Genomic DNA, 16048 nt, shown 5'->3' on the forward strand with positions numbered 1-16048 from the left:
AAATGGAAATCTTTTGTAACGTTATAAATGTCTTTACTCTCACTTTTGTCACTTTTTGACAATTGAATGTGGCTTTGCTGAATAAAAGTATTTATTTAAAAAAAAAAATACTGTTAAAGGTGCAGTAAACAATTTCTGTTGAAAATGGATTGAACCGAGCAGCACAATACACTTGTAGCCAATCAGCAGTAGGGGGTGTGTCCACTCATGATTGGGGAGGAGAGAGTGAGCCAATCAGCAGTAGGGGGCATGTCCACTCATGATGGGGGAGGAGAGAGTGAGCCAATCAGCAGTAGGGGGTGTGTCCACTCATGATTGGGGAGGAGAGTGAGCCAATCAGCAGTAGGGGGTGTGTCCACTCATGATTGGGGAGGAGAGTGAGCCAATCAGCAGTAGGGGGTGTGTCCACTCATGATTGGGGAGGAGAGAGTGAGCCAATCAGCAGTAGGGGGTGTGTCCACTCATGATTGGGGAGGAGAGAGTGAGCCAATCAGCAGTAGGGGGTGTGTCCACTCATTATGGGGGAGGAGAGAGCGTGAGCCAATCAGCAGTAGGGGGTGTGTCTACTCATGATGGAGGAGGAGAGTGAGCCAATCAGCAGTAGGGGGCGTGTCCACTCATGATTGGGGAGGAGAGAGTCAGCCAATCAGCAGTAAGGGGTGTGTCCACTCATGATGGAGGAGGAGAGTGAGCCAATCAGCAGTAGGGGGCGTGTCTACTCATGATGGGGGAGGTCAGAGAATGAGCCAATCAGCAGAAGGGCATTTCCACTCATGATGGGGGAGGAGGGTGAGCCAATCAGCTGTAGGGGGCGTGTCCACTCATGATGGGGGAGGAGAGAGAGAGAGAGCAAGAGGGAGATTTGAAGAAAGACTGTGGAAAGAGAGATGGCTGAGAGACATTACAAAAGAGAAAAGCTCAGAGGAATATCACTGGAAATTAACAGTTATGATCAGGCAAGAGCTTTAGGATCTGCGTTAATACTAGAAAAGCTGTCCAGCGCTGGAGAGAGCTCAGCGGGAAGGCCTGATAACGGACACTAGTGTTCTTTCTACTGCATACGTGAGTAACAGTGGTTTTGCTTTGTTTTACAGAACCAAGATGTGCTGTTGTTGTAATGTTAGCTCTAGTAACAGGACAGTTTGAGTGTCATTCTTTGTCTGGAGCTGCTGGTGACTAACAACAAACTCTTGCTTATATACTGTTGTGTACTGTATGTTCATTTTTTGTTCTTCCTTGTCGTTCATTAGTCATCTTTGCTTTATATTTACAAAGCATTATCTTGCTTGGCTTCAGAAAGACATCCACTCTTGCATTGCGGAGCAGTGAAGGGAGGGGTGTGTTTGTTTGTGTCGATTTCAAACATCAACAGTGTTTCTCAGAAACTGCTCACTGCACCTTTAAGATGTTGCTTTTAAACATCTCTCCACCCTGAGACTGAGGGCTAATGGGAAACGATGGAGTTCAGAGGAGTGAGTCAAGGCACAAACACCTGTTACGGGATTTTATAGAAAATCGTTTCTAAAAGAGAGTGATGTCACTGCATAAGAAGCGATGTTCAGCTTGGCTCTGTTCACAATATGCGAATTTGAAGTGAATTCAGTTTTTGTGGATTTGGAATGAATGTTTTCTACAATGTGGTTGTGATTCTTGTATATAACCAAACTGTGTGTGTACAGAACAATATTAAACACTCGGAAGACCAGTGAGATACTGATCAGCTGAGTTTAAACTGCACAGAATTGAAGGAGCTCATGTGTTTTATGGACGAGTAAATGCAGCTTATACACTTAATTAAACCGGCTGTTCACTGCATTCAACCTCTCATGTGGATAATTTGATGAATCAGTGCTTGTGCATGGATATAATATAATATGTAAAGCACATTTGAGACCAACATGCAGCAAGAGAAACTGAATCAGTGCTTATATATGGATATAATATAATCTGTAAAGCAAATTTGAGACTCAACATGCAGCAAGAGAAACTGAATCAGTGCTTATATATGGATATAATATAATCTGTAAAGCACATTTGAGACTCAACATGCAGCAAGAGAAACACACTGTACCAGTCTCAGTAAACATGCGTCCTCGTCAGAAATCACGCTACATTTCCTCATCATCAGACCCATCAACCCTGCTGTTATTTATAGCTCCGGCGCAGCATCAAACCGCAGGCTGCAGCCTTGTGCCCCAGAGCATGATGGATGTAAATAAAGCACACACACACACTCACGCGTGTGTTTGGCCCAACCCCCGGCCGGCCCGCAGATGGAGTGAGACGCCGGAGTTGAGCTGTAGTGATGAGACTCGCTCCAGTAATGAATAAGCACAAGCAGAGCGCCGTGTCCATGTAGGTCAGAGCCGAGCATCAGGAGTGTGTCCTCACACACACGCACACACACACGCCAGCCGACGGTCATGGGCTCCGTAGTGTCAGGCTGCTTCTCCCAGCCGGGCCTGTCCGACGCCGAGAGTGTGTCCGTCCAGTAAGTCTTGACCTTCGGCTTGCATGACAAACGCTTCTCAAACGCTGTGGCGATTCACGCGTACAGCAGCTCCCAGCGTGTGTGTGTGTGTGTGTGTGAGTGAGTGTGTGTGACTGCAGTGACGTCTCAGCACCAGCCCTCGTGTCTGTCCGCTGTCAATGTCCTCTACAGCTGAAAGGTTGAAGCTTTCTGTGTGTGTGTGATTCTCCCCTCCCGCTCGACTCCAGTGGGCTGATCCTGAAGCACATCTTGAATGATGATAACTCTAAACACAGCTGAGGTTTAGTAATGGAGATAAAGTTGCTCGTATTGTAATTATCATTACTCATGTACTGCTGAGTCATGGAACTGCAAACCTTTACCTTTTTCTGCTGTTTATTTATTGCTGTATAACTTGAAGAACTAATTAACAATTCTGTCTTGAGTGCAAATGCAGGTCATTTAGGCTCGTATTAGGGTAAAGGTGTGGACTCATTAGTGACATTTCAGTGAAACAAACCCTTTAAATCTTCATGCTCTTTATATTCCTCAGAACATGCGTGTTGTTCTCAGTGTGGCTGATTAAAGCAGTGATCAGCACTTCTGCCATCCTTTACGTCCACATGGCCACACACTCGGAGGTACACAGTGTGTGTGTGTGTGTGGGGCAGGTGCTGATGTCATGTGACGTGTCTCTCAGCAGGGTCTGGGTTTGTGCCAGTGCTGGAGGTCCCACACACACACCGGTTTCGGTTAACCACCCTTCATGTGCCTGTGGCTTGTCTGTGAGTTTTTTGTCATGACATGTATAGGCTGTTAGAGACTGAAATGTGTCTAATGTGTCTCAATGGGCCTATTTACACTGGACACTCGATCGGATAGCTGTGAATGGCCTCCGAAATGAATTGGAGTGATTTCTAAATTCTCTCCCCAGTGCTGATGGTCTGCTCTCTCTTACTGCAGATTTTGACTATAAACTTAGCTGATGCTAAATAAATTCGAAATACTCTCCGTGATGTGAACTTGTTAAATTTGCAAATTACGCAGGAATTGGAGATCAGATTCATTCATGAGATAGAGTTATGTGGCCAAGCTTAAATGGAATAGTTGTAATTAGGGGGGTAACAATATATTGCAATACAAAAATACATCAATATGTATCATGGATAGTGACAATATGTATTGTGGATAATTTCTCACTCTGTGCGAGGAAAAAAATCAAGTTTTCAGAGTTTTTGTGTCAGTACCACATTAAACTACTATATATAATGTTGAATATAATGATAGTAAAGCAATGGGGGAATATCTGTGGGTCCTGATAATGACAAATGTCTGATGTTACCAGTTAAAAGTGGAATACATTATTATAAATATAACAAATCAGTAACAGAGAACAAGCATATTCATCTACAATAATCCTGTATGTTCAGCTCCAGAATCATGAATATTGTTATTCTGGTGTCTCTATTGTCCTGAGCTTTGGGTTTCCAACACCAAGTCCAAGACTATTCATTTACACACTCAATGTAATATCAAATTTAGCATTTTAATCAACAGTACATTTTTGTGAACCTTTTATCATATGTCTTGGAGTATCGCAATAATATGGTATCGTGAGTTCAGTCTCGTGATCTGTATCATATCGTGACATGAGGGTCTCGTTACACCCCTAATAGCTAGTCATGTATCGTGATTGAATCGTGACATGAGGGTATCGCTATGGCAAATGGCAAAGTGTGTTTTTCTTTTCATTAGGCTTATGGCTGATCTGCGCTGTTGGGATTGAATGAATCAGCACACACCCTGCTAATCACCTGACCCGGGTGAGATCTGACCGGAGGAGAGATGCTGTGTGTGTGTGTGTGTGTGTGTTGGCTGACTCTAGCGAGTTGAAGTCATTGCTCATCAGCCTCATATTTCACCGACCTGCCCTTCTGCTCAAGGCTGAGCGTTTTACAGACACCACCCCATCTCATGATAAAACACCACAAACAGCCTCAGATATCTGCACAGATCCTTACTGAGGTCACACACACACACACACACACACACACACTCACACACTCATGTGCTTTTACAGGGACTTCTGCTGTTAAACTCTGGGAAGCGTTCCTGTGGTAATCTGTGTAAGAACAGGCTGTATCAGTGAGTGTGTCGTCGTCTGCTGTTATTCCGGCATTCTGCAGACGCCTGGAGAGAATCTGAGGTCAATCTTAGTGCTGCTGAAATGTGGGAGCAGCAACAGGGAAGTTGGAGAATGTTTGGAAAGGGTGGGAGGCTGACACGTGCAGGCTTTCACTTCATACTTTCAGTGAGAGGGAATGAAGAAAAACTAACTTTGCTCAGTAGTATAGATGGAGGGAGGCGCTTTCAGACCTTTATCTGGACTCCTCTGGTCTGTTGCTATTGCAGACTCTCTGAAGCTCTGGTCAACGAGTGTACAACCACTTTTCCTTACTGTCGTTTGGACTTCAGTCTGCTCTCAGGTCAGTGGCTCTCTTGGCTCAGGATGGTGATGTGGGAAATGTCTTCTTTCTCTTACCCAGGGCTGTTTGTGCTGGTGATCTTCAGTGTGTGTTCTGCTCTCTCTGCTCTTTCTCTCTCATTGTGTTTCAGTCTTCTGTGATTGAATTAACTCCATGGCCTTTTATTTCAGCTGTGTGTTGTGGAAGAAAGACTTCCTGCTTGAGTAGTATCATGGGAGAGTAAATCATTTCATATTCCCACGATATAGATCCCGCTGTGATATTTGTAGAGCTCTGTGCAAGAAGTGGTCCTCTAAAGAAATATTCTGAAACATGATATAACTTCATAGTTATGTAGTATGTTATGTAATCATAGTATGATTCTTGAAATTCTTGATTCTGATTGGTTAATTGCAGTAGTTACAGGTCTTTTTCCCCCCCCCAAACTTTCCCCCTGTCTGCCAATGCCAGTCAAATGCATCAATTTGAGTAAATTATGAAATTAGTAAAGTTTGAATATGAATTCAACTGATTCTTCGGTTTATTTTTTTTTTTTATTAAAATGAAGTCAAGCTATTGAAACGGGATTCCAAAAAATTCAAATGGAAAACACGGCATGAAATGAAAACTCACCATCTATTTTGTGAATGATTCATCAACAATTCATCAGCATACGTAAAATTTTTTTCTTACGGTGTTGTTTTTTATGTCTGTGTTTGTTCCAGTGTCCTCCAATGGATGATAACATTGTTTATTATAAGCGTGCGCTCCAGTTATATCATCTGTTGCTTTAAATGCTCGAGCTCTTTAACGCTGGTTCATTTCTGATTGGCTGTCAATGTTTTTATCAGCTAAAAAATCATTATGAAAGTGATTAAAACAATACCGCTCTTCTGTGTCGTCATCGTTACAGCGGTTGTGGACTTTCTTATTCTTAGAGTTGATTATTAAATACTAAATTATTAAATATTAAATTATCATTTATAGTCATCGTCCTTGATGTGACAGCCCTTTAATCTGTGCATTAGTGGTGTTTTTTTCAGTGACTCTGAAATCGACACAACAATAGGTGGCGGCAAGTGACTAAGTCAGGGATGGGCAACTTCGGTCCTGGAGGGCCAATGTCCTATAGAGTTTAGCTCCAACCCTAATCAAACACACCTGAACAAGCTAATCAAGGTCCTCAGGATTACTAGAAAGTTACAGGCAGGTGATTTTTTCAGGGTTGGAGCTAAACTCTGTTGGACAGTGGCCCTCCAGGACCGAAGTTGCCCATCCCTGGACTAAGTCATTGAATCATTCATGCAAAAAACTGATTAATTCATGAATGCCACTACTGGGTTGCTTAAAGGGTTAGTTCTCCCAAAAATGAAATTTCTGTCATTAATTACTCACCCTCATGTTGTTTCAAACCCCGTAAGACCTTTGTTCATCTTCAGAACACAAATTAAGATCTTTTTGAGCTTTCTGTCCCTCCATTGACAGCAATGCAACTACCACTTTCAAGGCCCTGAAACGTAGTTAAAATAGTACATGTGACTACAGTGGTTCAACCTTAATGTTATGAATGTGAATGTAATGTCTTCTGTTCCGTGTCTTCTCCGACGCTGTACATGTGAGCAGCACGACACAAGCGTGTGATGCTGACGCAGGAGGCGGCCAATAGTGAGCCGGTCTGACGTAGAACCTGGAAGCGCTGTTTACGCTACGCGAATAGCGTCAGAGAAGTGAAGGGAAGAGAACATATTGTTGAATAAAGTCATTATTTTTGTTTGTTTTTTGCACACAAAAAGTATTCTCATCACTTCATCATAACATAAAGGTTGAACCACTGTAGTCACATGGACTATTTTAACTTTACTACCTTTCTGGGGCTTGAAAGTTGTAATAACGTAGACTGTCTATGGAGGGACAGAAAGCTCTCGGATTTAATCAAAAATATCTTAATTTGTGTTCTGAGAATGACGGTTTACAGGTTTGGAACGACATGAGGGAGAGTAACTAATGACAGACTTTTCATTTTGGGGTGAACTAACCCTTTAATAACTTTAACAGAGTTTTTTGAGGGAAATCAACCTACCAATGAAGAAATGAACCGGAGAAGGCGGAGCCTCAGAGCCACACCCACCTATTGCATCATCACCACGGACCAATGGCAGTTCAAAGTTCAAACTTCAATTTGGCCTGATTTTGTTCAAAATGACGTCATACCAGTTCGTTCTCCAATTTGGTCTGTACCCTGCAATCACTTTATCATTCAAACAACAATTGTGTTATCGTTATATCATTCACGCGATTTGCTGTTTGATTCTCAACCCTTTTTTTAAAGTGTCATAATTACACGTTGTGAATGTTAAGCTTATTGTGATATCAGTTTAGCTTGGTCTCAGCCTCTTCAGGCCTGATTCTCAGCAGCAGAAGTGTTGCAGTCAGAAGGTCTTCTGTGCTGTAGATCCACAGCTGGACAGACTCTCCCTTCAGGGCCTCAGAGAAACCCAACATGTGTGGTCATGAGCCATACGCCACTGTTTCCCATCATGCATCACGCGTCTCAGCACAGAGCACTTCATGCATCGCCTCTCTGTCCCTTACTTTTGTAGAGCTCATAATAATTCTTTATAGTTTGAAACGGGCGGTTTCTTCATTAGGGCGATTGGGCGACGCACCACCAAAGTGTGAAAGGGACTTTTTCAATCACATTAGCCGTCACTGTTGTTCTGCTTCTGGATATAGTCCAATCAGCGTCAAGTCTCGTTCTGCGGAGTACCGCCTCTTTTTGGGCGATTTCACTGGCCGAGAATCACCCACAGTGTTCCCATAGACTTCCATACACAGATATTTTTTTTAAGAACTGCAGGCAATGCATTCTCTATGGGTTCTGGGAGGGCTAGCGCTAACGTGCTTTCGTCATCATACGTAAACTTCACTTGTGCAGCGATTGGTGGAAACAAATATACCTCTATTAATAATCTTTAAGCTGAAGTGACATCCAATAATTTCCTCAGTGCATAACTTACATTCCACGGACATATTCTCCATCTGTAAATGTTAGAAAGTCAAGCAAATATTTCCATTTTGCTGTCAGGAGTGGACGAGGGTCCGCAGGCTAAACTGCCGTGAACGAGCGCGCCGAACACACGGAGCGCAATAATTCTGACTAAAATATATATTAACACTAAATTATAAATATATTTAGCTAAAATATTTGTTGTTGAATATGTGTTGTTGTGGGGAACATAAATGCTAAAGAATTTCAAACCTACAAGTGTATTTTTATGATATCAGTTTTGTTTTTATTTATTTTCATTTTAAGTTTAGTGAATTTAACTACTTCTTTAAAAAGCTCGTTGTAATGTTGCAATGTTAGGATGTAATGTGATTTGACCCCTTTTTTTGGATAGACTGCAAGGTTACATTCACTATGTTTGTTTTCATAGCCTTCAATATGGACATTGTTTGCAGGACAATGTTAATCAGGATATGATTTTTTTTTTTTTTATTAAATCGTTTTTTTATTTTTTATTATTCAAATAGAAAAAATAAATAAATACTGAGATTATACCATACATCGCCGTTTAGCCCAAAAATTCAGCTTTCTTTGGCAGTTGGCTATTGCCCAACCCTACCTTATGGCCTGCTGTAGATGCTGAATTTTCCATTTTTAGCCCTGCAGTAATGATACATTATTATCACTGTTACAGGGTTATTTAACTATTAGCCTACATTCAGTCCTGCATTAATAATTCAGTTTGTTTGCGCTTTTACATCCGAAATGCAACATGCAAATTTACATTGGAAAAGCCCTCGACTTGTTCATGACTGTTTCAGGAAGCACGGAAGGGAGGGGGGGGGGGGGGGACGGGATGAGGAGGGGGGAGGGGTCGAGCTCGTTCTGTTTGACAATACTTCGAACGTGAGGTCACCCAACATCGCTTAGAGCACTTTTAACATATACTCAAACCAACATTTATTCAGACACCTTCAACATTTCTCACATTTTCACAGTTATTCACTATAGTTTAGAAAATGGTAGTAAAATTTGACGAACTTAGTTGATATTTCTCTGGTTTTGTCTGTCCTTCTGTTAGACTGTCTCACACATGAATTATGTTGATTATCTGTCAGCTGTTAAATGTAACTACACAATTAGATAATACCAGTTTAGCTCAAACGATTACCAAGCGATGCTTCATTTTGTTCAGTCTGTGTGTAAAAAGGTCGCATTAGCAATTACAGACAAAACACTTCAGCAAAACATGGTCAGGTCAAAGTGTCTCAGTAATTTTTGGTCCCAAATTTGTATAAATGTCACTGGTAGTCGCTGTATGAAGAATTTTGTCACAGTTCACATTATTTTTCTATCCTCACTTACATAAATGAACTAGAGTCCTGCACCCACTAGTAAAAAAAATGATATCTGGTTTCTGATTAATTTTTGGTTTGACTGTAGGTCTTCAGACAGCTTTTTCGAGTGAGAGGTGTGGTCACTTCTTAGTTTTATAGTGGTGCTCTTAAAACCAATGAAATGTTCTAGTTGTGGTTCTCACATGCCAGAAATAAAGTCACTTCTCTCATCCCAAACAATGGCTAAATTAGCTTTAAAAATATATTTTTTTTAACTTGGTTATTATTGTAAGTTATCTGTGATTTCATACTGGTAAGCACAGGATCTCTGTCGAAGGCTAAGAGAAAAAAATGTGCTCATTAATTTATGTAGCCTATCTATATTACTATCTGAAACAAAAAGAAATCAACTCTTTAGTATGTAATGCCATGTCGGTGATGTTTAAAGCACCCTACTCATGCGCACTTCACACACATTAGCATACTACTTTCCTCCTCAGTCTTCCTTCAGTTGTTTTGAGGAAGAATAGTTTGCTCTTCTTCTTCTCCTCCTCTGAGGTCTGGCTGGGAGAAGCAAGGGTTTGTGGGAAATGCTGGAGTCGAGAGATGAGCAGCAGACACTAGTATGCGCTGAACTTTCAACAGCGCTTTATTTTCCTACTTTGACCGGCGATGTGTGAAGTTTACCGGCGCGTTTGAGCCCGCGTCTCCGTCGAGATGTTCGTGAGAGCGCCGTGCGAGAGCGGGAGGTTCGCGCTCTGGACGTGTACGTGAAATCCGCAGGTAAACAAAGACACTAGTGAAAGTTTGAGAACTGCACGCGACGCGACACATCAGAACGCGACGCGCGCTTTATAATCGACGATGCTGTGAATAGTTGACGCGCATGGGTTATTCATACAAACAACTTCGGTCATTTTTAACGGGAGCGTTGAGTTCTATTGTGACGGTACGCGTCGCGTCGCGTCGCGTGCAGGGCAAACGTTGGAGTGAAATGTTTTAATGTTTCTCTCTTTGGTAAATTACATGGAGTCTTCCATAACGCACAAACAAACTCCTTTTTTCATTTAGAAAACACGTTTTTTTTGTTTTTTTTTTGGTCAAACATCTATCTATTATTATTAGATCCTCTTGTTGTGTCTGACCATGGCACAGTGAATTGTAACTACACACACACACACACACACACTGCACTTGTCCAATAAGTCTACACTTTAAACACATCATGCACTTGTGCCCTAATGCCCAGTTGTAATGTTTAACTGCTGCGGCGTTGAGTGTGTGTGATAGATATTAAGCTGATATCAAGGGTGAGGATATGAGACATTCTGCCTGGACATCTTCATTGTTTTCACACCTGTCTGTATTCATGTGTGCTGTATGATGTTTTGATGGACTGGAGTGTGAAAACAGATGTTTGATGATCTGTTATGACTGCCTCCCTGTGGTGAAACACTAGACTTACAACACCCCCAATATCAGAAACACTTCTCTCTTTACTCTTAACTAGATAAGAGAACATTAGGAGTGTGTGTGTGCAGTTACGCTGTAGAACAAAACGTCAAAGTTCTGGGAATTATTGCTTCAGACATTAAAAAAAACCTAATTGTCAGTTTTAATAATCAAGTTAATATTTTGCCATGTTTTTGCTCTTATCAATTTCATGGTAATATTAATATATTTCAGTGCTTGACATTAAGATTATTATTTACTGATTTTTATATGCTCATTTGAGAGTGAGGATGACAAAATCATAATTTAATACAGAGCATGTACTTCTTTTTAAAGATTTAAATAAAATACCTCTTGTACCCTGTCCGGGTGCCTATAGTAAGTGTTGTAGCTTGTGTAACTACCTGGCAACATTATGGAAATATATTTATAACAATAACAAGAGAAAGGCATTTTAAATGCATAAATATTTTTAAATAAGACTTTGCCTTTGTCTAGTTTTGTAAAGCATAGTGTAGAGAGAAAAGAGAAGAAATGTGATCGGCACTTGAACCTGGGTCCACTATTATTTACTATTTTACCATTATTTTGGATAAGTTTAAATAATTAGTCACTCGTCTCAGCTCTGTGTTTGTGTCAAACTCTACAAGTATCGGCTCCACAATAACCGTTTACCCTGCAGTGAATTGCCTTTATGTAAATGCTTGATTATTAGCTATTTGCATTCCTGAACTTAATGCTGAAGAGGGCAAACAAATCCTAGACGCTAATAACTAGAGACGTGTAGTGCTTGTATCGATTATATCCTTCTTGTTTTTTTGAATGTATTTCCAGTAGGATGTGATATTGAACCCTTAATGCTAATAGTTGTATGTCACCGTTAATATTAGTTTTCTATGGATCCCGATGTATAAAAATATAATAATTTAGTCATTTCAGAAAATGTAAATGTCTGTACTGTTACAGTGTGATGTCTTTGAATAAAAGTGTGGCAAGATACTTCCTGAACAGATGAAGATAATCAGATTAGTGTCGGCCAATAGTATCAGTGTGATCACAGTGGTAAAATATTAGTGATTGATTGGCAACAAACTCATGTTACTGTACAGACAGGTTTAGTAAATGTAGACAGGTAGGACAAAAAGATCTTGGTTGATATCAAAAACACAATTAAATAGCAGAGTAATGAATGTAGTATAAATAGTCCTGCTGCTGTTAAAGGGTTAGTTCACCCAAAAATGAAAATTATGTCATTAATGACTCACCCTCATGTCGTTCCAAGCCCGTAAGACCTCCGTTCATCTTCGCAACACAGTTTAAGATATTTTAGATTTAGTCCGAGAGCTTTCTGTCCCTCCATTGAAAATGTATGTACGGTATACTGTCCATGTCCAGAAAGGTAATAAAAACATCATCAAAGTAGTCCATGTGACATCAGTGGGTTAGTTAGAAGTTTTTGAAGCGACGAGAATACTTTTTGTGCGCAAAAAAACCAAAAAACCCGACTTTATTCCACTATTCATTTCCTTCTCTCTGGGCCTCGAGTGAGTTCACGTAGTGTAACAGCGTAGCGCTTCTGGGTTGTACGTCACACGTAAGCTCACTATTGGCCGACGCTGGTCATGTGTGTGATGTGTGTTACGTACAACCCAGAAGCGCTACGCTGTTACACTACGTGAACTAACTCGAGGCCCAGAGAGAAGGAAATGAGTAGTGGAATAAAGTCATTTTTTTTGCGCACAAAAAGTATTCTCGTCGCTTGATAAACTTAAGATTGAGCCACTGTAGTCACTTTGACTATATTAACGATGTGTATAATAACTTTTCTGGGCCAGCAAGTTTCAAACACTTAGAAGCCTATGGAGGAGTGATCCAGCTCTCAGATTTCATCAAAAATATCTTAATTTGTGTTCTGAAGATGAACGAAGGTCTTACGGGGTTGGAACAACATGAGGGTGAGTAATTACTGACAGAATTTTCATTTTTGGGTGAACTAACCCTTTAATTATGACAAATATTAATCAAACAACTATAGTGACTAAAACAATAATTTATTTTAATTTTTTTTTTTTTTTTTACTGTTTACTTGAAAAATGACATTAAAAAGCTTGAAGCAATGTTGACCATTAAGAAACACTTGAAGGCTGAATAAATGTAATGTGTTTTTGATTACAGTATTTAGACTGTATTTCACATGTACTTGTGTGATATTATGAATAATTTATGTGTTTCTGAAGACAGTATTAGCATATTTGTTGCATATTGAAAAAAATAAGTGCGTTCAGAAAGTCGAAAGAGAAACGAGTTCAGCCACAAACAGATGTACAGATATAGTGCGTCTCTGTTTCAGACACTTTCACACATTAAACCTGCTAAATTGCTGTAAAATTGGCAGATTAGTGAAGGCATCACATTTGCTGCTCACACAAGCAACAGCTTTCAGTCTTTTACTGCGTTCACACATCAGCAGCAAAGCACACAGTATAGACAAACTCTGAGACGTCAGTCATTAGGAATGACTTTTAAAAGCTGCAGCGTTTTCTTCATCATTTTTACCACTAATGTTACAGTCTCTATAAATTGATTTTTAACAGGTACAAGTGTTTTATCAGTTCACACATGACATTTAAATGGTAAAATACCTTTTAAAGTGTTTTCTGGATTAGTTTAGATGGCATTAATGTGTCTCTAAGTCTCGCGCAAGTGTCTCAGATCTTGAGTTATTCGTCACATTCATAAACTGCACTGCGCAATCTCTTCACTCATACTAATATCATTTTGTTTTGTAGGATATATCATAAAGGTAATGTTAAACTCTGTGATTGTCTATTTTTATGTGCCATTGTTTGCATGTAAATCAGTATGCCATATTGACATGCCCAGTATTTTCAGTAATTAAATATCTTATTTTCTAATTCTGTATAATGCATGGTACATTATCTGTGCAGTATTAGTCCTATATCATTTTTAATGTTAAATCCCTTTCAGTCAGACTACAAAAGTTTATAAAGTTTTATGGACAACTGTAAAAAGTTTGTTCATTTTTCCCTTAAAAAAAGTGAGGAACTTTATTCTCTCTATTTTTATTCACAATTAGCATCATTTACTGTGCCCATGTTTCTAAACTAGGGAAACAGAAATTAGTGCAAGGAAATTTCTATTTGTTTTTGTGTCACCGTTTATACAGTGAAGAAGTGACAGCGCTCTTGTCCAATCAAAGTAGAGGAGCAAAGACACGGTTGCATAACCGCCTCTCCTGCCAATGAGCGCACACAGATCTCCGACTGGATATCAGGAACTACTCTTTTCCTTCTTGTTGTCATTTGTTCAGGCACTCAACAGATGGCACTGTTAAACTGCGGTGAGGCGTGTGTGAGGACTTGAGGATAGCGGATACTGGACTAATACAGTATATTTGATGAAATGAAGTACAGACAACCTCAGTGAACAATACTATTTAATTAAAGTTTTCATGGTCATTCATCTTATTCGGTCAACCTCCTCACTGCATCTCAGTGTCACGTCTCTGTGTGAATGACCATAACCTTCTTCAGATGCTGTCCTTCATGACACAGCTAGTGTTTGTGTGTATTATCCCTCAGTGGCCCGAACAGAAGAACACAGATTGGACTCTGAGATCTTGGATGATGTCATTGATGTGGGAGGACAGTTTCTGGTGTAGTTTTGGCTGTCGTCTCTATTGGCAGAGGCCTGTGGTGACATTGGTCTTCTGTATCGGCGGCCTGTGGATTTGGCTTTGCATTTGTTTCTCTCTGGTGAAATGTGTCTGATGATGCGGTCTAGACACAGAGATTTCAGATATGCCTGTTACTGTTAGAGAGATATCAGACGGTTGCTCAAAAGTCGTCTCAGGACAATAGTTTCAAGACAATATTACAACAAAGCAAAACAAAAGACAAAATCAAATAATAATACCCAGAAAAGAGAAAAGAGAGAAGACTAAAAAAAAGAGAGAAAAAGGGTAAATAAAAGTGTGGCTTAACAAAATAAAAGTGCACAGTCTGCATGATTAACTGTGTGTTCACACCGCAGGACAGCAAATGCGAGTGAATTTTCTGTCATCTTTGCAGGACTGTAATATGAAGAGTGCAAAGTAACATACAGTATTTTAGCAACTGTGTGAAAGTGAACAGCACATAACAGGCATAATAAACATGAATATTGGTACAGTATGCGTCACATGACTAAACTTACGTCATCGTTTTTAAATGCCTCCGTTCTGACAGTCCACACTACACTGCTAAAACAGCGTTTTCAAATTTATCCACTTTGAAGAGCGTTTTCAAAAAGCTTTGTTTTCATTGATAAAAACGCCGTCTCAGTGTGGACGGAAGGCCAAGACGGAGAGAAATTAGTGTGGACAAGGCCTAAAACATATATAAAAAAAAATGTCTAACTGACTAGCCGATTGTTGTGTGATTGTACCGGTGTAATGTGCGGTTGTGTGTTGTGTAGCAGCGATGCAGGGCTGAAGGACGTGCTGTCGGACTGGGACTCAGACATGGATGCTGTGGACTGTCTTAAGGACTCAGATGTTCTCCACAATGGCAGCCGGAGGGACCATGAAGCGGCCCGGCGTCTGGCCCGGCGGCTTTACCACCTCGAGGGCTTCCGGCGCTCCGATGTGGCCAAACACCTGGGCAAGAAGTGAGTGCTTTCAGACATACATTCAGTTCGGGGTTTTCCTCCTTTGTTTGATTGGATACCCGTTTTATAACCACAAACCAGAGGAACATGAAAACATTGGCCTCTAACTTGAATCTGAAGAACGACAACCTGCAGAAATAGATGCTTGCTTTGAGTCTGACTGGTTGGCAGGTAGTTCTGGGTTTATTGACCACATTACACTTCTGTATCACTTCACCATGTTCTCTATGAATTCTCTCTGATAAAGCCACTGCAGAAACCAACTAATCGACCGTTTAACCACTGAATGAGTCCGGCATGTACCTTATGTTGCTAAGCCATCTTCTTAGTTAAGGGCACATCACATATTTATTGTTATTAAGGTGAAAATGTTTTATTTGCAACCAGAGCATGATTTCTGCAATTTAGAGCACAATTCAAAAAGGAATTACCATGAGCCAGGCAATGCTTGCTGTTGCAGCATTAAAACGTAGCATGGTCGGAGCCGTTAGCCTCGTGGTTAGTGTACCGACATATAGCGCAACTTCGGCGAACCGAGGCCGATTCCCAGCTTGAGATCCTTTACCGATCCTGTTCCCCTCTCTCTCTACCCCACGCTTTCCTGTCAAAATCTCTAATGTCCTATCCAATAAAGCCACAAAAAGGCCAA

The 16048-nt window shown here is 40.5% G+C and overlaps 1 protein-coding gene across 6 annotated transcripts in view; it reads left to right on the forward strand.

The window, feature by feature from the left end:
* Positions 1–16048, forward strand: part of psd3l (pleckstrin and Sec7 domain containing 3, like) — a 127234-nt gene that overhangs the window by 36469 nt on the left and 74717 nt on the right. For 2 of the 6 annotated variants that reach the window (XM_079862232.1, XM_079862234.1), the window contains exon 5: positions 15208–15399. In XM_079862232.1, coding sequence (XP_079718358.1) covers positions 15208–15399 — 192 coding nt within the window. Of the gene's footprint in view, positions 1–2269; positions 2492–9874; positions 10063–15207; positions 15400–16048 lie in introns of those variants that run through there. The other 4 variants (XM_079862235.1, XM_079862236.1, XM_079862237.1 and 1 more) reach the window with 4 other exon arrangements.

This window comes from Squalius cephalus, assembly GCF_949319135.1.
Source record: "Squalius cephalus genome assembly, chromosome: 24".
Classification (NCBI taxonomy): Eukaryota; Metazoa; Chordata; class Actinopteri; order Cypriniformes; family Leuciscidae; genus Squalius; species Squalius cephalus.